At 38.7% G+C, this 27,107-nt stretch overlaps 1 protein-coding gene across 1 annotated transcript in view; it reads left to right on the top strand.

Annotated features, from left to right (window-relative positions):
• YAF2 (YY1 associated factor 2) overlaps positions 1-16,955 on the top strand; it is a 41,599-nt gene extending 24,644 nt beyond the window's left edge. Inside the window, exons 2-3 of the mRNA XM_014583720.2 lie at positions 14,631-14,783; positions 15,548-16,955. Coding sequence (XP_014439206.1) covers positions 14,631-14,783; positions 15,548-15,785 — 391 coding nt within the window. The 3' untranslated portion in view covers positions 15,786-16,955. The remainder of the gene's footprint in view (positions 1-14,630; positions 14,784-15,547) is intronic.
• Positions 16,956-27,107: the final 10,152 nt, after the last annotated feature.

Below are 27,107 nucleotides of genomic sequence, written 5' to 3'. Positions count from 1 at the left end.
TTTGTGAGAGAAGACTAGTCTTTAGCAGAACAATTAGGAACAGTTAGGATATTACTAGAGTCATATCAATGGGGGATGAGGGGTGAGAAATCATCCAATTCTAGATATAATATTTTGAAGATGTAGTGCAAAGGATTTACCAAAGGATTAGAGGGGATTTACCAAAGATATGGAGGGGATTGGCAGATGGTGTAACAATTACATCACTGCACTCCCACGTAGTCAACCGGAGTTTGAGTCCTGGACCCAGCAGCATCAAACTCAGGCCAGATGCAGGTGCATGCATGCTCAAAATGCCGAGAGGAGAATAGAGGAGAAGGATTGTGGCATGGCCATTCCCCTTGGGGGTGATTTCTCTTTTCTGTCTCCCTGTTCCTCTCTCTCTGGTGAGTGCACATACCCTATAGCAGAAATCTCTCTCTTAAATAAAAAAGTGGGTGTGAGAGAAAGAAGGAAATCAATACAGCTTCCAAATATGTGGTGTGAGCCACTGCAAGAATGGTGTGCTGAGTAAGAGACAAATGGAAGAATGAGAGATGGGAGGAATCAAGTCCATCTCCTGGGGTACATGCTGCCATCATGGTTTAGTAGCCAGATGGATATAATGTGTGTAAAGATTTCACATATCATCATTTATAATTTTTTATGCTGCCTGTCTTTTATTATGTTAAAGAAAGTGGTAGTTAATAACTCCTGTTAAATGATTCAACTTTAAAGCAGAATTCCCTGTTTTTTCTTTTAAGCTTATAAATTACTAGGTTGTTGAGAAAGCCATGACATTTTTCTGTGTTCTTTTATGTAAAAATGCATCATGGCTTTCCTAAGAACCCAATACTTTAACTGAAGAGATTCCCAGATTTAAGGTGAATTTAGACTTAAAGAATTGCTATTTTAAGTACTTGACTGTCTATATTAGGATGATTTTCTTGGTTGCATACATCTAATAAACCAGATGTAGATGGAACATAGTATATTGGAGTAACAAAAAACCATCAAGTTAGAGGCTGGTTTGTTTAGGAGCTTAGATGTGTTTTTAAGCGTTCATTTATTCCAAAGAATCACTTCAAGAACTTGGCCTAGAAAACAGATTCCTAGCACCATGCCAGAGATTAAGATTTCTTCTGAGACAACTCAGAATATTGAACATTGGCATTACTGTGGGGACTGTATCCTGTAAAGTAGTGGGAGATGTTTTAGATTGTCGAGCAGTGCATTGCAAGGACTAATCTGGTCCTTTCATCCAGGAAATGACTGGAAGCATATCGGATATGAGGGGGGTCTTCAGAAAGTTCATGGATAATGCATTATTATGAAAAGATTATGGAAGGATTTCAATTTTTTTCTTGGCAACCAAATTTGTACTTTAATTGCATTTTTCACAGACCATTAAGTTCCTTTGGATTAGCCCTGATCTATTTCCCACTAACAAAATCTCATGGGGAGATTTAAAAATGTTTATAGAATTTAAATATGAGTTTACTCTAGTGCAAAAAAATTTTCAAAATTCTTGCATAGCTTTTTCATAATACAGGTTTTCCATGAACTTTTTGAAGACCCAGTGGCATATCTAATCCTGGCTCTTTTACTTGTTGCCCACAAGAACCATGGAAAATCACTTAATTATTTTTTTAAAATTAACTATGTGAGAAACATCTTTACCTATTCTCAGACATTAGATGATCATAGATCAAATTAAACAGCTCCTGATCATTTTTGTTATCCCTAGTGGTCTCTCCCACTTCCTATTTAGAGTTATTATTGGGGAAAAACAAGGAATACATTTTTATTCTAGTTGAATTTGAGTAATAGTGATACTGTTAGACCTACAGTACTAAATTGTAGGGACAGACAGAGACTGAAGTGGAAGTGTTCTGCGTAGGGAGAACAGATGAAACTCTTAATAGTGGATGAGCTCCCTGAATCAGAATGTAAACAGGAAACCATATGAATGTCAAGTATTCTTTGTTATCATGATATATGAAATAAATGAAGATGTTTCAAGAGAGTGTAAGAATTGTTTTACGGGGCCAGCAGGTGGAATGGTGGTTAAAGGCGCTGGACTCCCTCATGGCCGACCACGGTTCAAGTCTCGGACCTGGTGGCTTGCTTTCTCACTTCCTCTCTCTCTCTCTGTCTCTCTCTGATCAAACTGAAAAATAATAATGATATTAATAATAAATAAAGTTAGAGAACAGATGAAACTCTTAATAGTGGATGAGCTCCCTGAATCAGAATGTAAACAGGAAACCATATGAATGTCAAGTATTCTTTGTTATCATGATATATGAAATAAATGAAGATGTTTCAAGAGAGTGTAAGAATTGTTTTACGGGGCCAGCAGGTGGAATGGTGGTTAAAGGCGCTGGACTCCCTCATGGCCGACCACGGTTCAAGTCTCGGACCTGGTGGCTTGCTTTCTCACTTCCTCTCTCTCTCTCTGTCTCTCTCTGATCAAACTGAAAAATAATAATGATATTAATAATAAATAAAGTTAAATAAAATAATTCTTTAAAAAAAAGAATTGTTTTACAAAGGGAAAGATCGGAGATTTCAAAGAGAAGAAGGCTGGTTATTTAGCAAACATTTACTGAATATCTGTCAGGCTCTGAGCTTGGTACCAGTATTTCACAATGAAAAAATACAGTGTTTCAGGAGCTTGTAAGTATGCACATAATTATAGTATAACATAACTTCATTAATCAGAAATATGTAACAGAATTTGGCATCTTAATTATTTTTAAATGTGTGACATATTTTATGACAAAAACCAACACCAATAAAGACAGGAGGGTAGGAGTAAGCTTAATGTATTTGAAGAATGACTAGTAGTTTAGTATGGCATTTTATGGGCTTCATAGAAGAATTGTAAGTAAGAAATCCAGAGAGGGGTTTGTGTCATACCAAGTAATTTAGCAGAAAATCATTGAGAATACTGAAGAATTTTATTATTATTGTGATATACAAGATAAATGAGAAAGTGAATGATATGATCAGACTTTTTCTTTGTTTTTAAGAATGATAACCCTGCTTGATGGTGTGGAAGTAACCTGAATAGGCAATTGGTCTTAGTTACCTTTTACTGCAATTGGTGATATAGTAAGAGTAGTATAAAATACCCAAATATTTTTCTCAGTCAAGAGTTGGAGATGATAGTGGTTCTGTGGTTAAATGTAACACTCTGTAGGGCAAGTCTCACATGGGAAGATTCCTGGTTCAAATCTGAAAACCTCCTTGAATACGCGAGGCATGCCCAAAGTCATGGTATGGGTTGGTGGGAGGCAGCCTGGACCATAGCCTCAGGACTCTGTTGGTGAATAGTTTCTCTTCCTCTCTCTCTTTCTTGCATGCACTCAAACATTTATGCATGCTCTCCTGGAAGAAATAAATAAACTTTTAAAAAAGTTTAGAAAGTGGACCTTTGAAGATAGCAAATTATAGGGGCAAATTATGAATTCAGGATATACACAAGTATAGTTTGAGTTTTTGATCTCTTGCTTTACCCAAGCAGATATATCTGGAGGCAAGATTATGTGAGGGGTCATCAAAAGCTTCACGGAAAGTACATATTATAGGGCTGACCCCATGATTTAGTGGTTAAGAGAGCAAGATCCCATAAGGCGAACAATGGTTTGAATCCCAGTGCTGGTGGCTTGAAACAGATGTGTGTGTACGCATGCATGTGTGGCCAAAATCCTGACGGGAAGGAGGGATATGAGGGTGAAAGGCTTATGGTGTGACTATGTCCCATTGGAGGGTATTCTCTCTCTGTACTTGTGTTCTCTGGCAATAAATAAAAAAAGTAAAGGAAAAATAAAATATGTATGATTAAAAGACTATGCATGGATTTCTCTCCCCACCCCACCCCACAAAATAAATTAATTTTCCCTGAACTTTTCCTAGTCCCCCAGTATATTGATTAGAGTTTAAGGAAGACTTGGGATACAATAACATTAGAAGGTATTCACTTGGGATTGGTTTTTGAAGTGGTGGATTTGGATGGAATTGCCCCCTGTACCTGTTTGCATGAAAAGAGAAGAGTTATTATTTGTTTTAAGTTATCTAAAGAGAGAAGGAAAGTGAGAAAGCATCCTCTAGGGAGGAGAGGTTAAAGACAAAGCTGTGAAATAATACTAACATTTAAGGAGTTAGAAGAGGAAGTGCTAAGATTAAGGAGTTAATTACCAGAGAAGATAAGAAGAGGAAGAAGCAAATTGAACTATGGTATCTGTAATACAAGAGAATGTTGGGATCAGCAGTTAGCATAATGGCTGTCTCTGAACTCCCATATAGTTGACTGCGGTTCAAGTCTCAGACCCCGTGGCTTAACCTCACTCCGGGCGCATGTGTGTGCGTGCCCCAGATCCCGAGAGAAGAATGGAGGAGAAGGGATTGCGGTGTGGCCACCCCTTCTGGGGAGTTATTTTTCGCTTTCTGTCTCTCTGTCTGTCTTTTTCTGATGAGCGCACGCGCCCTACAGCCAAAAACAACCTCTCCAACAACAAAAAGAGAATGTGAAATAATGTCGTGACATAAGATGACTTCAGTCTTGGTTTTGGCGTACTTGGTAACCTTAGTATGCTTATTTTGGTGGACAGGAAATAAAGGTTGAGAAGACAGTAGAAGTAAAGATACTGAGATAACTGAGAGTAGCTGGTATTTTCTTTTCTTTTTAAAAGAATTATTTGTTTAATTTTCTTTATTATTTTTTAATTTGACCAGAAAGAGAAAGGGGGGAAATGAGAAAGCAAGCCACCAGGACTGGAACTCAAACCATGGTCAGCCATGTGGGAATCTAGCACCTTTGTTTTTTCCCTAAATAATTATTAATTTTATTTGTTATTTTTGGAAATTTGCAATAGGTCATGTGTGCTCAGAGAGAGAGAGGGAGAGAGAGAGAGAGAGAGAGAGAGAGAGAGAAAGAAAGAAATATAGAAAGTGAGAAAGCAAGCTACCAGGTCCGAGACTTAAATAGTGATTGGCCATGTAAGAGTCCAGCACTTTGACTACCATGCCACCTGCTGGCCCCAAAGGAAGTATTTTTGTTTGTTTGATTTTGTTTTTTGTTTTTTGTTTTGTTTTGTTTTGTTTTTTGTTTTTGGGTTTTTTTTTTTTTTTTTGTTTTTTTTTGGAGTTTTTTTGCTATAGGGCCTGTGCGCTTGCCAGTTTTGCTATAGGGCCTGTGCGCTTGCCAGAAAGACAGAGACAAAAAGCAAGAAATCACCCCCCAGGGGGGATGGCCATGTTGCAATCCCTTCTCTTCCATTCTCCTCTTACAATCTTGGGTATACACGCACACGCGCCCAATGAGAGTTTAAGCCACTGGGTCTGGGACTCAAACCATGGTCGACTACATGGGAGTCCAGGGACACAGCCATTATACCAACTGCTGGTCCTAGGAAGGATTTTTTTTTTTTGGGGGGGGGAGAGGTTTTTGCTATAGGGCACGTGCACTCACCAGACAGAGAGAGAGACAGAGAGACAGAAAGCAAGAAATCACCCCCCAGGGGGGATGGTCACGCCACAATCCCTTCTCCTCCATTCTCCTCTCAGGATCTTGGGCACGCACGCACACGCGCCTGGCGTGAGTTTTAAGCCACCGGGTCCGGGATGCGAACCGTGGTCGACTACGTGGGAGTCCAGCGACATAGCCATTACGCTAACGGCTGGTTCCCCCTAGGAAGTATTTTTAATAGTAGTTAAAATGTGAGGGAAACTGCCTTACAGCTCCAGAAATGTCAAAGTGTATATATATTAGTGTAGGTTAAGAACATGGGGATGGTTCTTGAGCCAAGACTTCTCTTGATAGTCCTGGAAACCTTTCCTTGTTCTTACTGAGCAATTTTCTGATATTGGAGGATAATTAAAATTATTAAATAAAGTAAGGGAAATCAGAAATTTTCAAGTATTTATTGAAGCTTTGTTTTTGTTATTTATAAATGTTATTCAACATTGAATTGAGAGCTAAAAAATGTTATTTTAATATGGCAACATTTTAAAGAATTACAGAATATGTATATTTTCTAATATATAGGTACACAAACTGATTTTTTGTTTTTAAATTTTGACTCATTTTAGTTTTTTGAATTATTTTATAAGAGTTGATATTTCATATCTTATTATTTGCTTAAGGTCTTCAGAGATCAAGGAGAAAGTTTTATTTTTTACCATTACCATGTGAATCTTTTGGGATCTTTCATATATCTAGTATATAAAATGGAATCTTAGTGATTTTACTTTTCTATATCTTGAAATAGTTTATCATTGTAGGAATTACTTAACCTTTGCCAATCAGTTATTGCCAATTATGTTAAAAATTTCTAGGCCCAGCAGGTGGGATGGTAGTTAAGGATGCTGGACTCCCACATGGCCGACCATGGTTTGAGTCCCATACCTGGTGGCTTGCTTTCTTACTTTCTCTTTCTCTCTGTCCCTCTCTGCTTGCTTGCTCTGTACTTCTTTAGTAAAATTAAAAATGAGTAAATAAATAAAGTTAAATAAAGTCATTCTTTAAAAATTCAAAGTAATAAGAAAATAGAAAAATGATAGAGTCATCTGGATGGATAATAAATCATTGCTGTTGTATAATTATCCAGAAAGCATAAAAAGAATTCTAGAGAAACCACTTTTGTACGCTTATCCTCCCTTAAGCATTCAGTGAACACATTGAGAATTCAGAATTTTTTATTATCTTCCCATAATTACAAAGAGAAGAAAATTGGCAAACGAAGGTGTTCATCTAATAACCGGGAATTGAATGCAGAAAGATTGGTAGCAGCAATTAAGATTTTAATGATGTTGAAATTGGCCTATAAGGGAAATTTCTGACTGTGAGTCTTCAAATGACAATATTTTAAATCAGCTTTTCTCAAACTCGAGAAGCAGTAAGTGAACAATATCTGAAGACAAAAAGAAATATAATCTCTCACAAAAGTAGTTACTCAGCAGAAAGAATTTTATGCAGTATTTTTCAACAAGAAGTAGGGCCATCTTGTTTTGCTATAATGACATATAAGAGTATTTTTTTATTGCCAGAGGGTACATGCCCTAACCAGAGAGAGAGAGAGAAAAGGGAGAGGGAAAGAAGAAGCACCCCTCAGTGGGGTGTGGTCATGCTACAATCCCTTTTCCTCCATTTGTGTCAGGATTTGGGGCATGCACACATGTACCTGGTGTGTTTTTCAAGCTGCTAGGTTAGGATTGAACTGTGATCAGCCACGTGAGAGCCAGCTTTCTATATATAGCACTTAAATGCTGTGCCATGGGGCTACCCTGTAATGGTGTTCTTTCATACTCTGTATTTTGGATAAAAATTTACTTACTATGGTTCATAAGAGAACAGATAAAAAGGATGGACATGTGTCTTCATCTAAAAATAAAAGTGATAATTTTGGAGGAACAAAATGGCTCTCCTCCCTTCCAAAAAATGATGAGTCATCAAGATTTTCAAAAGTAGGCACCAGCAGTTAGCGTAATGGCTATGTGGCTGGACTCTCATGTAGTCGACCGCGGTTCACGTCCCGGGCCCGGTGGCTTAAAACTCACACCGTGTGCGTGTGTGCCCAAGATCCCGAGAGGAGAATGGAGGAGAAGGGATTGCGGCATGACCATACCCCCTGGGGGGTGATTTCTCGCTTTCTCTCTCTCTGTCTCTTTCTGTCTGTGTGGGGAGCGCACACACCCTATGGCAAAAACCTCCAAAAAAAAAAAAAAAAGATTTTCAAAAGTGAAGTGTTCGATGATGCAAGTGCAAGAAGTGGAAGTAAAGATAAACCAAGCCAAATCTATTAAAAATGTGTTTCGGGGGACCAGCAGTTAGCGTAATGGCTATGTCGCTGGACTCCCACGTAGTCGACCGTGGTTCGCGTTCGGACCCGGTGGCTTAAAACTCACGGCGGGCGCGTGTGCATGCATGCCCAAGATCCCGAGAGGAGAATGGAGGAGAAGGGATTGCAGCGTGGCCATCCCCCCTGGGGGGTGATTTCTCGCTTTCTCTCTCTCTGTCTGTCTGGCGAGCGCACGCGCCCTATAGCAAAAACCTCTAAAAAAAAAAAATGTGTTTGGGGCCAGCAGGTGGTTTAGTGATTAAGGCACTGGACTCCCCCCACATGGCTGACCGCGGTTTGAGTCCCAGATCCAGCAACTTGAAACACACCAAACATATGTGCTGCATACCTAAAATTCCAGAAGGAGAAGGGATTGCAGTGTGGCCATCCCCACGCTGCAGGGGATTTCTCACTTTCCCTCTGTCTCTGTCTCTCCAGCGAATGCACGTGTCCTATGGCAAAAATCTGAAGGAAAAAAAAATCATCAGGAGGCTAGATGGTGGTGCAGCAGTAAACTACAGAACTCTGTGAGACTGACCCTCATGGAAAGGTCCTGTGTTCATGCTTGAGACCATCCCCAGAGTTCTCTGAATACTCTCAGTGTAGGTTTGCCTATCACTGAGGTTTTGTTAAGGGCGGAGGATGGATTATGAAGTCCAGAAGCTATTGGAAGTGCTGGCTCTCTGGGTCCCTCTCTGTCTCATTCATGGAACAAATAAATAAACTTTAAAAAACATTGTGACCCAGCCATGGTGGTGAACATTGCTAAAATGCTGTGCTCTATAATCCTGGACCACATGGGAGCCTGTATTTAATCCTCACCTAAATGAACAGTGGCATACACCTGTGATCCTAGCAGCTTGGGATGGCTGAGGCAGTAGGATTTGCAGGTATGACTGGCCTGGGCAACATAGGGAGAGCATATTTGAAAGAGCTGGGCATAGTGCTGCCTGTAGCCCCAGCTGGGCGGCTAAGGCAGGAGCATTGCCACACAGTAAGGCCCTGACTACAAAGAAAAAGGAAAAAGAAAGGATATACCTTCAAACACAAAGTCAGTATGGAATTAAAAAATGAGTTTATTGGGCTTACCAGATAGTGTGGTGGTTAAGGTGCCTGGATCCCACATGGCTGACTGCACAGTTCAAGTCTCAGGTCCAGTGGCTTGAGAAGTACATTGGGCACATGTACGTGTGTTCTCAAAATCCCAAGAGGAGAATAGAGGAAAAAGGATTTTGGCATGGCTGTCCTCTCTGGGAGGGTCATTTCTTACATTCCCTCCCTTTTCTGTCTGTCTTTGGTGAGCATACAGGCCCTATAGTAAAACAACAAAACAAAATACTGGAAAAGAAAACACCTTGTGAGGTAGACAAGATAGTTGTTCTCATGTGTTTGGAAGATGCATGAGATGGAGGACATTTATTATGTTAATATATATAGCTTATGAGAGAAGAATAATATCAATGAACATTTTGCAAAAAGGGGTAAAACTTTATAAAATACTCAATGAGTGATCTTTGAGAATTGATGAGTTCCCTGTTTCTAGCATTGTAGGATCATGAAGTGATTAGCCACCTGTCAATTTCATATTTATCTATAGGATAGGCTGATAATGTTAATATTTCAAAATCCATACCTAATTCTAAAATTGAAACTGATTGTAAGGCAATACATAGTACCTTGGTTTAGTAGATTTGCCCAAATTAGTAATTTAGAACCCTAGTTTTTCTGTTTAAAAAGTTAAAAAACTAGGGCTAGCAGGTGGCATGGTAGTTAAGGCTCTGGACTCCCACGTGACCTACTGTGGCTTGAGTCCAGATCAGGTGGCTTGACAATCACACTGGGTACGTGTGCATGCATGCTCAAAATCCAGAGAGCAGGATGGAGGAGAAGGGATTGTGGCATAGCCATCTTGAGGGAGAAACGCAATTTCTTGCTTTTCCTCTGTCTCTCTCCAGCAAGTGCATGTGCCCTATGGCCTAAATAAATAAATAGGTAGGTAGATAGACAGACAGACAGACAAAATCATGCTTATAAAATTTCAACAATTCATTGTATGTAGACTAAGAAGACAAGTCCTCTTTTTACAGGTTGTCTGCTTGGTTTCAGGCTTTTGCCTAAAGGGACAGTATAAACTTCCTTTGTGTTCTTTGGACCTTTAAAAAATGTATTTTGAAACAAGAGGGGCCTTGAAAATTTTCATAGAAAATATGTATCATAAAAAAATTATGCATGAATTTTAAAATGTTTGCACCAAAATGAGCTTCTACTTTGGTTCAAATTTTCCACAAACTTTCTGAAGCCTCTCTGTGTGTGGATACATAAATATTTATATTTGGTGCTTTTCTCAAAGTTGAATCAAGTGAAATAATCCTAGAATAAAGGAGCAAAGTAATAATCTTTAAGTAATAATCCACCATCATCATTAAAATAAGGATGAAAGAATGCAATAGCTGTGTTGTATACATTTATGAAAGCCTAGCTTAAGAATAAAAGTGTGATGAAGCAACTGCTCAAGAGCAAAATAGCAACACTTTTCTTAAGACAAAAAGGAACCATTATAGAACATATGTGGATGATTAAAAATAACAAAATCAACAGGAAAACTAGGTACAGAGGTTATGTGATTATTTATTAGACCACCAGGCTCACATTTCCACCTGCTGGAAGACCAGCTTTGGTTATACTTTACAGAATCTGCAGACCCAGCATGTCTAACTCCACATTTATTGGTCTCTCCCAAATAGAGTACATAACTCTGTTTTGACTTCCTACAACCACACTTTGAAATTCCCTCATTTCTTTTTGCCTTTCTTTTATTATTGGAGGGCTTCTTATTCATCTGTATCCAGATACACAACCAGGTGGTATTATTTTCTGAAATGTCACCAAATGTCATCATATTCACCGCTTCAATTCCATCCCCTTGACTGCAGTTTACATCCTTGTGAGTGCTGTTTCTCGTTTGACGTGGTCATCTTATAACTCGTGTCTGTATCCAATCCTTCCCTAGCCAGCTCAGCCAACTGTTCTTTCTATATTGACTTTCCTTCTCAGGAGGCAAGTGTGCATTTATTATCATACTTGCCATAAAGAGGAGTGCATAAAAAGGAATTCTAGATTCATAACTCATTTAAAAACTAATCTTTCATTTAAATCAACTTCATGATTTTATGAACCAAAACATGCTCTGCTTTCACTTTCACTTTCACATTGGTGGGATAGAGAAAAAGGGAAAATGATTCTAGGAATATTCTGGAGAGAGGAAAAAATGTGCACTAGGGAAAAGATTTGGTAGCAGTTACATTGTAAGATTTGTGAGTTGAGGGTTAGGATAATCTTACATAAAAGCAGGAGTGAGATGTTGAAAAACAGTATTACATAGTAGATGGGAAACCAGCTTGGAGACTAATGCTGGATGGGGGAGGGGGTAGCACTCACCATGTTACAAATATATTCTGTACCTGACTGTAGCGTAAAAGTTAAATTTCTGGAAATCTTCATGGTAGGTACTGATAAGATCATTAAAGAACCTAGAAAAGCCTAGAAAAACATCCCATTTTTTTTTTAAAGGAACCACTAAAGTAAGCAAAAGTAAATAAATGTTATATATCTTAAGTTTATTAAATTGCTAAATAACTTCAATTTATTGGTTACTAGAAACTTAAGGATTTGTACTCAAGACTCAAGAAATAAAAGTTTACTTTAAGGTTTGCAGTTTTGTTTTAATTCAACTTTAGTGCAGTAATATTTTTTAAAATTTGTCTTGCATTATATTTTGAGGTAGAAGGAGTAACAGTTCAAAGTGCACAAATGAAGCTGACAGAGTCATAGTGTTACAGAAGGGAGAGAGTCAGAAATCCATTGTACCCCGTGAGACACAATGACTACTCCAGGTGCATTTATATCTTGGAGTGACTCTCAGTTTTGAATGACTCATCGTTCATTAGGCATTACCCTAAATAAATCTTTTTGTAATCTTGCTACACCTTCAAGCTTTCTTTTTTTCCCCATATTTCAACATGATTAAAAGAGAAATTAAGTTCTCGTTGCTGTTATTTTTTCCACTGCTTGTTTACTTTTGTGTAATGAGTCATTGATTCTGGCCAGTGAGTAAGCTTATAGGCAATAAGAATCTTTTTTATTTTTGAAATTTTTAGAATTATTTAATTTTATTTATTCATTCATTTATTTTTTAATTTGACCAGAGAGAGAGAGAGAGAGAGAGAGAGAGAAAGTGAGAAAGCAAGCCACCAGGTCTGGGACTCGAAATGTGGTTGTGGAGTGTCCAGCACCTTAACCACCACGCCACTTGCTGGTCCTGGTAATATGTACCCTTTTTTTTGGAGAGGTTTTTGCTATAGGGCGCGTGCGCTCACCAGACAGAGAGACAGAAAGCGAGAAATCACCCCCCAGGGGTGATGGCCACGCCACAATCCCTTCTCCTCCAGTCTCCTCTCGGGATCTTGGGCACGCATGCACACTCGCCCTGTCTGAGTTTTAAGCCACCGGGTTCGGGACGTGAACTGCGGTCGACTACATGGGAGTCCAGAGACATAGCCATTATGCTAACTGCTGGTCCCAATATGTACCCTTTTTTAAAAAAATTTTTTCCCTCATTAAATGTTGATTTTATCATTAACTCATTCTTCAACAAATAATCGTTTGAGTACCTAGTATTTTTTTCAGTACGGTGCTAGGTCCTAGGTATACAGTGACGCATAAAGCTGGTACATGCCTTTCCTTGCGGTGTTTACAGCCTAGAAGAGGAAACAGATGATAAATTAAAATTGTACTCCCTTTCTAACATTCCCTGTGCTCTTCATTTAAACTTTCTCCCTAAGACTTATTAACATCTAAACCTATGTTTTGTCTTTGGGCCCATCACATTGGGGGTTAGGTTTCAACATGAGAATTTATGGGAACACAAGGCATTCAATCTAGATCACCCACCCAGTGTTTGCCACATGAGGGAAGAATTTTGTGTGTTTCACTCAATGAATTATTTGTTGGTTGAGAAGTAAAGAAGACATATATAATCAGTCACCATTTTCTCTTGATTCTGCTGCTTCAGCCTGTCTTAACCCCACTGCTGCTGCTTCCTTAGTTTAAGCACTCCCTCCCTTCCTTCCATTTTTTTCTTTTAAATTGTGCCTGATCTGTGAATAGCTCTTTGCTGCTTTTAGCACCTCTCAGTTCCAGAATGATGCTAGTAATTTTTGTAAAATTCAAGTCTGAACTTCTTTAGTGACCTCCCATCTTTAAGTGTAAATCAAACTCCTGAGCTTTTCTTTATTGACCCATTTCTCTGCCACATTTTTGCTCTTCATCTCAATCTTTATGCTGTAGCAGTGCCAGTATTCACAATATATTTCACTTCAAGCTTCTTTTCAAAGTGTTGTCCTGGATCAGAGATAACCGCATAACTTGGAAACTATTTAGAAATACATATTCTTGGGCTCCACCCAAGGACCGCCATGTCAGAAACTTTGGGGTAGGGTTGACACACCTTCCAGGTGATTACAGTGTGCTTTAAATCAGAGAACCCCTGCATTAATCCTTTCCTTTTCTAAGATCATTTTGTTAAGAAGCTTAGCCATTAATTCCCGCACTTCCAATATCATTTTTATTTGTGTAACTCTTAATCTATTTAAGACATCTCTAACCCTGATTTTTGTGTCAATCCTGTTTAAGTTGTGTGTTGGACATCTGTCTTATATATCCTTCCAAGTACTTCAGACTGTGTAGGCTCTGAAGAAAGTTCATTATCTGTCTCCTGAAAACTTTTTACATACTGTTTTCTATTTCCTCCCAGTCTTGCAGCTTTGACTCTTTATAATCTTTTGTTTTCTCTTGCAGAGAAACCAAACCAAAACAAAAATACTCTACTAACCAAAATAGAGTCAAGATTTTCCAAGCATTATTTTGTAGATGATCTGTTAAAATGTATTTTTATCTTACTTTCTTCAACTTCTTTGTTCTCTCCCTTTCCCCCTCCTTATCCTTCTTTCTCTCAAGACCTTAGAGACTAGTTACTTTGAAGATTGACCCTAGTTATCCCAGTTTTGTGATAAAGCTGGAGGGGTCCTTGACTCTAGGCCAGTTGGGTGACAGCTTGTACTAGCACCAAACGTTGAAAGCTGACAACAGTGTAGATATCCATTCCTAACATTGAAATATCAGTTCCTGCAGTAGGTTCTCAAAAAATACTGTTAAAGATTAAGGAAGTCTTAAAGGACTGGGTAGATCTTCAAGGCCAAGAAAGCATAGTGAGATTGTGGCTAGAGTCAGAGGTACTTCAAGGATTTAAGCAATAAGGAGCAAGAAGTTTTGACACCTAGTAAATAAATATTCACTAAATAAAAAAATGAAGTTTTAGAAGAAAACAAATAACCCCTGTCACAGATATTAGGCATTCCATTCTTTGAAGGAGGAAGGATAAATTAAAATGTTTCACTGTAAACTTTCATGGTTAATTTTTTGAATTCATGTTTATATGTGCCTGCCTATGAACATTGCATCCGATATCCATTTCTTAATAATTTCTCATGTTGATTTATGTAATAGTTATATTCTGATGGTTCAACCATATGTTTTGGGCTATAAATTTTAACCTTTTTTTTTTTAATGAATAGGAAAGACAGTAATATGTATCTCTCCAACTGTTATCGGAATCACCTTACATGTGAGGAATTTTTATACTGGAAAATCATGATAATATATATTCTTAGATCATGAGATATTCTCTCATAACGAACATACATCCTTAAGTTACAGTATTAAAAACCTTTCTTTTTAACATGCACACAGGAAACCTCGACCTGTCTCCCAGTTGGTTGCACAGCAGGTTACTCAGCAGTTTGTGCCCCCTACACAGTCAAAGAAAGAGAAAAAAGATAAAGTAGAAAAAGAAAAAAGTGAAAAGGAAACAACTAGCAAAAAGAACAGTCATAAGAAAACCAGGTAAATTTGAAGACTGTTATATGACACTTTTGAAATAATAAAACTAATGGTTTAATATTTTTTAAACACTGATATATGCTCAAATACAGAAAGTAGAAGTAAAAGATATTTATCTCTTATAAAGAATGTTGAAAGTTTCTAACTGAGTTTGAAAGATATTTTGGAAATTAAACAGAGACCATGAATATAAACTTAAATATACAATGGGCTTTTTTTTTTCTTTTTCCTGAATTAGAAGACGTTTGTATCTGTTCTTTTTTCATTATGAAAAAAAAGCTATTTAAAAACCAGGAGTGGTATTCAAAATACTGAACAGATATTTGCCTGGTCTTTAACCAATTAAAATGGTCATGGGTCCTGTCAGAATAACTGTGGTACCCTTAACAGTGCATGTATAGCTCAGCCCTAGCTTTCATCAACCTCCTTTGTGGTGCAACTGTTTCATTGTTGTCCTCAAACATTTTAATAAGTTTTATAAGCTGTATACAAAATTATGATGTAGCTATAAAATCACGATTAAGAGACCACTACTTCCACATTGTCAGTTTGTCATAATAGAGAGGCCTCATAAATGATTGGTGTAATTAATGTTAATGGTTGAAGTATTACTGATATTTTTGTGGCTGGTTATATAATACATACACAAATCACTGTGAATATAAATGTATTCATTCTGTTACTTTTACCTCATCTATTAAATATGTGCTTAGAAATCTGGTAGAGGGAAAAGCTAGTTTCAAATGTCATTATATTTTTGTGTTTAGGCCAAGATTGAAAAATGTGGATCGGAGTAGTGCTCAGCATTTGGAAGTTACCGTTGGAGATCTGACAGTCATTATTACAGACTTTAAGGAGAAAACAAAGTCACCACCTGCATCTAGTGCTGCTTCTGCAGATCAACACAGTCAGAGTGGCTCTAGCTCCGATAACACAGAGAGGGGAATGTCCCGGTCATCTTCGCCCAGAGGAGAAGCCTCATCATTGAATGGAGAATCTCATTAAAGTTTATTTTCTCCAGTTTCTTAGTCACTTCTCCCCTACCATTGCAAATACACAGATTATGCCAAGAAGTACCACATTTTCATGACAAGTACATTCATGCACAATCCATAATTTGAGTTTTACATAAAATAGAGATTAGTTAGATTTCATTAAACTGTGCCTACCAAACATTTCCAGACTTAACATTTTGGTCTCTGCAGTCAAGTGCCATGAAAATGTGGTTGAATTATTCATTATGCAGTGTTATTGGTAAGTCTATTTTCACTTTTAGTTTAGTGAATTCTAACACATAATTCTTGAATTCTCTACTATTGGCATGTAACGAATTTAAATTTTTTATAACATAGTGCAAGCTGCCTAAATATGTATTATTTGAGAATTGTGAAACAAATAGTTATATGTATACAAGTCAAAGATCAACTTAATCAACTATTGCTGCAACAGAATTTTCTTAATGGTTATCCTCTTAAATACACCTGCTGGTACTTGGTGTGGTTAAATAGGAAAATTGTTATTAAATAAAGAATTTGTATGAACCTTTGCCAATGTTTTTGACACATTTTACTAAATTATTGTTCCTGAATTATGCTTCTGGTTATATCCATTTTTTTGGGTTTTCTTTTTGTTTGTTTGTTCGTTTGCTTGTTTCCCAAAACATTTATTTCATTTATTGTAATGTTTACTAGCAAACTAGTAAACAATAAAACATGATTATTTAGCTTTATAATTCAGGTTTAGTGCTATTGTCATTGAACACTGGTTATTTTCTGTATTATATAAAACGTAAAATTCAAACAGTTATATAAGCATTTGGCAAAAACAGAAGAGAAAAACTTGCCATATTTTAAAAGCTGCAATTTTGGAAAAGCTTTAACTTAATGGTAGTTTTATCACTGTTTTCTTGCCCCGAACTTAACTTATCCAGGGTCATAGAAGTATGAATCTAATTAATATAGACAGGAGAACTGTTGCACAGACTGGGAAATAACTAGTCTTAAATCAGTTTAATTGGCCTCTTATTAAATACAATAATTCTTATGAAAATCATAGTACCCTATTTTCAGACACAACTGCCAGTTTATGCATTTATCAATATCTTGAAATAAAAAAGTATTTACAGCCCCACTCACTATTATGTAAAATTACCAATAAAATATTTTTATGACTACAGATTTTGCATTTTTGTTTACAACTAATATAGTGTTTTATGTTGTGTTTAAAAATCCAACCTAGAAACCACACAGTACTTCTTAAATTCTCCTAGGGTCTCCTACTTTCTCTTATCCATTTGCTTAATGTATTTATCCACCTATAGGAGACTTCTAGAATGTAATGAACTTAAAAATATAGCTTGGCTACAAAATATCACGTAAAAGACATCATTATAACATTTGAAGGAAAAAATAGAACTGTAGACCCTGACAGTTGTGATATTTGGTGGTTTTGCGTGATAATGTACTTTTCTGTTTAATTGCAGTACTTTTTCCAGGCACAATTGGTACTGTCTTTTTTGTAAGATGCTAGTTGTGAAATACAGTTAATTGCATACAGTAAAAGTCTGTGATTAAAACATCTATATACCTCATTCTTTAGTGTTGTTAAATGAAAAACTGAAATTTGTGTTTATTTTGAGATACTTTTGATGGCATACCAAGTAACTGATTAAGTTATATTCTTTTAAAACATGAGTTTTTTGATCTGACTCTCCGTTTTTCACATTTCCAATGTTTAATATATTCATCTTCAGGGACAGTAAAAATGAAAAATAATTGTATTAGGAAAAACATTTTCATTTTTAAATCAAAAGTATACTTTTAAAAGCATTGCCTCCTTTGATGGTTAAATACGCCGCGGAAGTATCTATAACACAGGGATAATGATGATCATATCTAACTCCTAAGGTGGTTGAGAGGATTAAATACCACTTCATACAAAATTCTTAACATTTACCTGATCCATATTGGTTATTCAGTAAATGTGAAGAAGCCTTACTGTCATTATAGGTGAAATTCCAGTACAGTTTTCTTATGACAAAAATTATTTCCATGGATGACCTAAAGGAATGATGTCCTGTAGGTTAGGTGGAATTTTTAGTGTAATTCATCAGAAGTTTGCTCTGGTCCCAGAAAGAACATCTTTCCATAATTAAAGAACTTGGGATGCACAGTGAAACTGGAGAAGTGAACTGAGTGGACTAGGTTGAAATGTTTTCTTTTAATTAACCACAGTTACCAGCCTTCATGTCATCCCATCTCTAATACACTTCCACACTAGGAAAACAGATCCAAATTTATGAATACACCAGATATTAAAAATGCAAAAAGATCAGAGACTGGGCTTAGGGTACATTTTAAATTCCATTTCATAAATTTACAATGTTGTTTTAGCAAGATTCTTTAGATGTCTTTAAGAATTTATTACTCAAAAAAAATTACCTTTCTTTGATAGAAGAGTGAGTATATATTTTAAGTACACAGTACATATTCTAAAAATGGTTTTATTATACAACAGAAACAGTTGACTTAAAGGTTTTTTATTAAATAATTTCTTGGTCCAGCTAGTGGCATGGTAGTTAAGATGGCTGGATCCCACGTGGCTGCCTGTGCAGTTGAGTCCCAGAGTGGAAGCTGGAAAAACTCACCAGACATGTGTGCTTGTGCGGCCAAAATCCTGAGAGGAGAATGGAGAGGAAGGGATTGTGGCATGACCAACCCCATAGGGAACGCTTTCTCACATTCGCTCTGTCTCTCCTACAAGCGCAGGTACCCTCTAGGAAAGTTTTAAAAACTGCTTTCTTGTGGCCGGCAGGTGGTGTGGTGGTTAAGAGCACTGGACTCCCACATGGCCAACCGCAGTTTGAGTCCTGGACCTGGTGGCTTGTTTTCTCACTTTCTCTCACCCTCTTTTTTTCTCTGTCTTTTTCTGTTCAAATTAAATAAATAATAATTCATGGGACCAGAAGTTAGTGTAATGGCTATGTTGCTGGACTCCCACGTAGTTGACCGCGGTTCGCGTCCCGGACCCGGTGGCTTAAAACTGACACCGGACGCGTTTGCGTGTGTGCCCAAGATCCTGAGAGAAGAATGGAGGAGAAGGGATTGCAGCGTGGCCATCAAAAAAAACCTCTAAAATAATAATAATTCATTAGGTCTGGTGGGTTTGAGATTATCTCTAGGTTTACGTCTGCTTAAACTATCTGGAAGAAAGGTATGAAAACTAACATCTTCATTTTTTATTAACTTTTAGCAAGAAAACTCAGTAAACTGGGGACCAAATTTTTTTTTTTTTGGTAGAGGTTTTTGCCTTAGGGTACATGCACTTGCTGTGGGTGGGGTGGAAAGAGACAGAGACAGTGAGAGGGAAAGTGAGAAATCACCCCCAGGAGTGATGGCCACACCGCAGTCTCTTCTTTATTTTCCTCCTGGGATCTTAGGCGCACAAGCACATGCACCCAGCATGAAATTCAAGCCACCGGGTCCAATATTCGAACTGTAGTTTGTCATGTGGCATTCCAATGATGTAACTGCTAAGCCATCTGCTGGTCCCGGCAACCAAGATTTACTAATTTAGACTATTTCATGTGTATTATTTTCATTATCCTCTCTTACTTAATGATAAGTAGTAGCAACAACAAAACTGTCCTGTCTTTGGAGTCAGCAAGATGGGAAGAGTTGAGGGAGTAAAACTAGTTAGTTGGAGAGAAAACAACCCGCAAGGGACAACTGGCAGTGAGTGCATTTTATAAAAAGAAACAGGCTGAAGTCCCAGAAGCAAAAATAGTGGCCCTAGGCCCAAGAATTTTTGGTCTTTAATAAGACAGTTAAAAAGCCAATATTTCTAGTACAGAATAAGATAAATAAGGGACACTTTTACATAATTAGAGCAAAACCAATTTTTTTACTTTATTAAAATACTGTAAAAAGAGAAGAAATCAAACTTAACCTTGGACTGCTTACTGATGTAATTTCTGTATAGAAAGGATTGTGGCATAATAGGAATTCTGAATTCAGTTTTAAGCTAAACACTAGACTTGAATTGTGATGGCATCAGAATCCTTAATTATTTTTGGCCTTCAATTTTTGGGAAGCTGGGTCAGGAGAACCTTGTTATCTGTTCCTTTATATTGGAATTATGACATTTGATTGATGACCAGTTTTGAAGAATTTGCACAAGTGTTTTAATTCAAAAGTTAGTCCCCTATGACTAAATCTAGCAATTCTAGCTAGCTTTTTATTTCACTAAAGAAAAAAAAATGTGCATATATGTATGTAAAGGTTCAAGTCCTGGACCTGGTGGCTTGAATTTCACGCTGGGCACATGTGCATGCATGCCCAAGAGCCTGAGAGGAGAAAGGATTTAATGATAAAGTGCTTGTGTGCCAACGTGAGAGTGAAGTTGAAGAAAACCTTCTACAAGGTCTGATCATGCCAGGATTCCCATCTGCCAGTCTTCTAGCCCATTAGCTCCTGGGCACTTAACGATATGCATGCTTGGCATGTTTCCTATTGCCCAGGCCAGGGATTTGAACCATGGTTACTATGTGGGATCTGGCTTTTTTTGAGCAGCACATTACTACTGCATCATGATGTTGGTTCATATATATATATATATATATATAACTTTTAAAAAATTATTTAGTTCCAGTTATTTTTTAAATGTGACTAGAGAGAGATGGGGGCGAGGGGAATGAGAAAGCAAACTGCCAGGCCCAGGACTCGAACCACGGTTGGCCATGTGGGAGTCTAGCGCCTTTAACCACCACGCCATCTGCTGGCCCCATTTTTTTTTTAAATTTGATATAGGGCATTTGTGCTCACCAGAGAAAGAGGAAAAGTGAAAAAGCACCCCCAAGGGAAATGGCATGTCACAATTCATTTCTCCTTCATTCTGTCAGGAATTGGGGCCCACGTAGTTTGTTTCTCAAGCTGCTGGGTCTGGGACTTGTACCTAGTTGTTGGCCACATGGCCATTTTAACCACCATGCCACCACCAGGCCCTAGATTATAATTTATTATATTTATATAAATGGAGGATTGCTGAAGATTGAACCAGAGAAATACAAGGTTGTCCACATGATACTCCTTGTTCCCGTCCTCATCCCTCCTTTCTCTGCTCTCCCTCCCTTGTAGGTGGAAATGCCAGCTAAATTCTGAGATCATATAGAAATTTAAAGTGTCCCCACTCCGTCAGTTTTTCACTGCCTATTTTTCTAATGTTGTGGCGTATAGCTACATCTGGAATGAAGAGAGTCGCTTTGCTCTTTCACCCTCTCTAACCCTCCCCTCCCCACATTTACTGGTCTGAGTGAACTCTTGAATTGAAATACTTTTTGTTCAAAGTAACAGAACTGTTTTCCAACTTTTCCTGTGTCCAACAAGATCTCTGAGAATTCAGCTGTGGAAAATAATAGTGATAGTAGCAACCAATTACAGACTGAATTTCACTTTTAGTCTGTTTCTGATTCTTGTGCTCTGCAACTAATTAGACTTGTATTGTTCTGACTATAAATTTTGCAGTCTAAGACATTTTCATATAACATTAATTCTGTTTCTACTTCTATTTGGATCACTTAGTTTATTTACTTGTTCATAGATAGCATGATGTAATGGGTAAAACAGATAGACACACACTTTGAGTCTCCAAAGATCATTCGAATGACAACCCCTTATTATGCATAGTACCTTTAAAAAGTAGAAGTAATATAAAAATTGTTTTAATTTTTTAATTCCCAGAGGGCATGTGCATTCACTAGATTCAGAGAAAGAAAGTCCTCCCCTCTCCCCCCAGTGGAAGATGGCCGCACCATTAAATCTCTTCATTTCTCCATCCTGTCAGGATTTGGGGCACACATGCACATGCAGCCAGGGTGTTTCTTCAAGTCCCCAGGGCTGGGATTCAAACTACAGTCAGCCATGTGGGATCATGCTCCCTTAACTATTAGACTGTGATGCTGGCTTGAGATATGGTTCAATCCTGAATCAGAGAATTTTCCAGACCATGGAGTAGCCCTCAGTCCCCTAATTTAAACAACAACAATAAGCACAGCTACTTTCAGATTTCTTTTCCTCTGTTCTGAATTTAGCTTTCGAAAGGATAAAAGGAAGCTCAGCATGGATTAAATATTTTGGATGGGCAAGCCAGTGGCATGTGGTTAGGGTGCTGGATCCTGCATGGCTAACCTCACAGTTCCAGTCCCAGAGCGGGCAGCTTGGAAAACACGCTGGGCATGTGTGTGTGTGTGTGCCCAAAATCCTAAGAGAATGGAGGAGAAGGAATTGTGGCACGACATCTTTCCTGAGGATTGCTTTTTCAATTTCCTTCTCTCTGTTTCTCTCTGGCAAAGGCACACATTCTGTACCAAATTAAAAAAACGGATACAGCCATCCTGTCAGAAAATCAAGAGAGTGGTCTAGAGATGAAAAAACAGAAATACATATACACAGTAAGTTAAATATCTACTATGACATCCAAATACTTTAAGTAATTTTCAATAACTTAACAATTTTCAGAATATCAAAATGTAATGTGTGAATGCTGGAAATGATTGGAGGTGTTGCCAGCATCCACAGAGCTCTTTATACTTCAAGATAACCAGTGCAGGTAGTGTAGGGGCAATACAAAAACCAGTTCAATTTTTGGAATGCCTTATGTAGTTTTCAACAGAATTTTTTTTTTTTTTTTAATTTCAGTTTTGCTACAGGTCAAGTGTGGTTGCCAGAGAGAGACAGAGAAAAAGGAGGAAAGTGAGAAATCATCACCAAGACGGGATGGCTACACCACAATCTCTTCTCCATTCTGCCATTGGGATTTGGGGTGCATGCACAAGTACCTGGGGTTTTTGCAAGCCACTGTATCTGGGACTTGAACCATGCAGTCAGCAATGTGGGATCCAGCCACCTTAACCACCGTGCCACTGGCCGGCCCTCAATAGAATTTCGTTTGCAATTACAGGATTAAAAAGAACCTAAAGTGATGACATAGTCCAGAGCCCTGATGGCAAAGTAAATGAATGATGATTTTTCCAGATACTCTTTTGATACAGATTGTTGCAGAAATGAAAAACTGGTTTACCATTCCAGTATTTTAGCAATCTGTGAGTCAAGGAATATATTCCTTTTTTCCCCTTCAAATCAACAGTTGTCCTTTTTCTTTAGATTTTTTTGCCATAGGGAATCTGTGCTCGCCAGAGAGAGAGAGATGAAAAGTGAGAAGTCACACCTCAGGGGTGATCATGCCACAATTACTTCTGGTACATTCTCCTCATGAGATTTTGGGCATGCACGCACATGTGCCCAGAGTTTTTTTCATGCTGCCAGGTCCAGGACTTGAACCGTGGTGAGCCCCATGGGAATCTAGCACCTTAACCATCATGTCACCTGCTGGCCCCAATGGTTGCTTTTTATAGTTACCCTACCACATAGTAGTTTTAGAAATCATGTGGCTTTTTGGTTCTGTAGCTGATGAACTCAGATGAATGTGTCCCTTTTCAGAGCCACTGATACCATCCACACATTTTCTTACATCCTTATTTTTAAATTCCATGGCTTGCTGAATCAAAGCAGCTGAATTTGAAACAAGTTCAATGTCATTTCCTTCAAGAATCAACTCATCTTTCTGGGCTTCAGCTAACAAACAACACCTGGTTATATTCAAACCCTCTGGCTGTATTTTTCACCTAAGAAATTTTGGATTTCAACAACTGACCCATTCTAAACAATGTAGAAAGGGAAGTGAGTTTACAAGGTCTCATCTTATAATGGAAGCCTGGCATAACACCGTTAATCATGTTCTGTGACTATGGATAGTGTGACCTGTAGCCAGCTCCTATTTCCCCACCATTTGTCAACTTGGAGCTGCTGCTTTTTCTTTTTTTTCTTTCTTTTTGAAAAGTTTTTGCTGTAGGGCGCATGCGCTTTCCAGAAAGAGACAGAGAGACAGAAAGCAAGAAATCACCCCCCAAGGGGGATGACCACACCACAATCCTGTCTCCTCCATTCTCCTCTGGCTCTTGGGCATGCACGCACGCATATGCGCCTGGCGTGAGTCTAAGCCACCCGGTCCAGGACTTGAACCACAGTCGACTATATGGGAGTCTAGTGACATAGCCATTACATCAACTGCTGGTCCCGTTGCTTTTTCAAGGAGACTAGCTCTAGATTGATGTGTTGAAGTCCCTCCCTGCAGGGTTCTTCTGGGGCCCATAACAATAACTGTGTGTCCCTTCAGAGTGATGTTGACATTTTTTGGAATGTTGACACTGATGCTAAGAATAGTCTTTCTCATAAGAGATTTGGCAAAGAGCATATATTCTAAAATTTTATTACATTTAGCTTCCTTTTTGGACTTGAGAACAATTGTAGTTAGATCTTTAAATTCAGCATTCTTTTTAGCGTACTAGCTATCACTATAGTTACTTTGGAGCATATCCCTCAACTTTCTCTCTTGAAGGCTTTTTTTTTTTTTAAATTTTATGCGAGACTTTAATTACAGGGCACATGCACTCCTCCAGAAGTCAGAGAAAGACTGACAGCAAGAAATCACCGGGACCCCCCCCCCCCCGACTGGGGATGGCCACACAGCAATCCCTTCTCCTCCATTCTTCTTTCAGGAGTTTGGCATGTGTGTACATGCGGGACTTGAATCTCAATGGGCCATGTGGGAGTCCAGTGACGTAACGATTATGCCATCTGCTGGTCCCAGCTTTTCTATTTTTCTTTCTTTCATGAGAGAGAGAGAGAGAGAGAACAGGCCCCTTGAACAGGGTCTCATCACTCCATGATCCTCTTCCTCCAGCCCTCTTCCAGTCAGTTAGAATTTTGGGTGTATGCGACTAGCATGCTTTAAATCAGCTTAAGATGTGAACCTGTGATCAGCCATGTGGCTTCTAGCACTTTAGATTAGCATGCTGCTTCCTGTCATCAAAGCTGGGCTGCTATTTTCCTTTATCGATACTTTTATTACCATTCTCTGTACCTTGTTAAGTTTATCTTAATTTCTCTGAGTGGCAAAGTGCAGTGGAGGGATTCATTTAGTAGTACTCTTGTCTTTCCGGTCTCTCCTTTGAGGGCAGTACACTCTTTTATTTCTGAATCCTTTGTATCTGAGCTCCTTGTCTGACATGCAGAATATGATCAATAAAGTTTAAAGACTGAATAAATACATGTTTTCATTCTCTTCACACATCTTGATAGTATGCTAGTTTTAATTTTTTATCAGATAAGGCAAGAAATTTAATCCTTAGAGAAGAAGAAACAGGCTTTTTTAAAAGAGAATATTTTCTTTATTTCAAGTTCTTTTATACATTCAATCACATTATTTAGCTTGAAAAGTGCATATTCCAACATGTGTGCATTTCTCCCCAGTCCAGTTGATAATACTATAAAGTTATCTTCAACAGAGAAGAAACTAGACTTTTAACTTTGTTTAGGGACTTTCCTGTGGTCACAAAGCCAGCGCATTTTTGGTGCAGAGATTTTTAAATGGAGAGATTACTACGAAGGATCTTCAAAAAGATAACAAAAGATGTGTATTCTGAAAAGACTGGATGAATTTCAGTTTTTTCATGCCAAAAATAAATTCATATTTTAATCAATTTTCCAGACTTTTGGAAGTCCTCTGTATGTTGTGCATTTCCTAATCTTCTATTTCACAAACTTTTCAGAGAGAGCAATTTAATAGCATGATATTCCCCATGAAATGTGTATGTATATATACTATATATTTGTGTGTGTGTGTAATTTTTTGCCATAGGGCATGTGCGTGCTCAGAGGATACACACACACACACACACACATGTACACATATATATTCTTAAATATTTTTTGCTGCAGGGCATGTACACTTGCCAGGGAGGGAGGGAGAAAGAGAGAGAAAGACAGACGGTGAGAAATCACCTCCAGGAGGGATGGCCACGCCACAATCCCTTCTTCATTCTCCGCTTGGAATTTTGGGTGCGCGCGCGCGCGCGCACACACACACACACACACACACACACACACACATACATACACACGCGCGCGCACGCTTGGCGGCGTGATTTTCAAGCCTCCGGATCCAATGGGAGTCCAGTCCCCTTTCCCTTATTTTGACACTGGAGTTGCTTTCTGCCTCCAATCTCTGATCTCTGTTTCAGCCTCCACACTGCAGCCAGAATCTGCCCTCTAAAATGCAAATGTGATCTTGTTACTTTCTTACTTAAAAACCCCTCAATGGTTCTCTATTGTCTGGCAGATTAAGTTTAAACTCCCTGGTATGCTAACCAGGGCACTCGACTGGCCCTTTCTACTTCTATGGTCTTATTGCTCATCATATCCTCTCTCCTACTCACTTAGCTGGTGCTACCGAAATTCTCAGTTCTCTGAACACAAGAGCCTGTTGCACTGATCCCTCAGCCTGGAATTACTTCACTCACCCCACTCAAGACCCTAGGGCCACCTTTGCTATGAAGTCTCTGTCGGCCACACTCGCAGGTAGAACTGACTGCTCGTTTGCGTGCACTCATCCAGGCCAACATCCTACTGTCTGCGCCGTTGTGTTGCACTCATTTACAAGTATCCACCTTCCCATCCACGCTCCTTTGTATCCCCGGGTATTCTCTCAGTGCATGGTACATAGAGATGCTCAATAAATTCCCAATGAATCAGCGGACTGCAAACATAGCTGAAGAAGGCGCAAAGAACGGGGAAGGAAGGAGAAGCTCTTACAGGAAAGACTAATTCTGTTTTTGGACGTGCAAATGTGAGTTCTGAGGAAGTTCAAAAACTCGTAATAGGGAGGACTCGTGCCTAACAGGAACTTACAGTCCAATGGGAAGTTAAGGTAGGGAAACCAAACAATGAACATTATTACAAGGTCGTAATAGATAACCTGGGTGCAAATGACTCGAACAGACGACCGTACAGAAACTTAGAGGCGGGGGAGTCCCTGCCGAGGAGGAGCAGGGGAAAAGGGCTTACTTCATGGCCTTGGAAGTGCTAGGCGTTTTTGGCGTTTTAAAACCCTTTAATTGATGCAATCACCCCAGGATGAGCATAGCACCTCCATCTTAGAGATGAAGAAACATGTTCAGGAATTCAGGTCGCAACTTCCCAAACTACCATGTGGAAGAACCATAATTCGAATTTGGGCCAAGCGCCCCCAGAGCTCGCTTCCCTTCGTTTCACCGGCTCCCCCACAGTGGGAAGCCACCGGGCAAGGGAGCTACCTGTCCAGCGAGGGTCGGCGGCCGCTTGGACCCCGCACCCGCAGCGTCCGGGGCCCACGCACCGGGCCCTCCCGCGCTTAGTGCGCCGGCGCGTCGGGGAGGGGCGGGCGCGAGTGGCC

The sequence above is a fragment of the Tupaia chinensis genome, unplaced genomic scaffold (genome assembly GCF_000334495.1).
Source record: "Tupaia chinensis unplaced genomic scaffold, TupChi_1.0 Scaffold144624_1, whole genome shotgun sequence".
Classification (NCBI taxonomy): Eukaryota; Metazoa; Chordata; class Mammalia; order Scandentia; family Tupaiidae; genus Tupaia; species Tupaia belangeri.
Note: the sequence above shows the minus strand (reverse complement) of the source record. Positions and strands in the feature narration are given on the sequence as shown.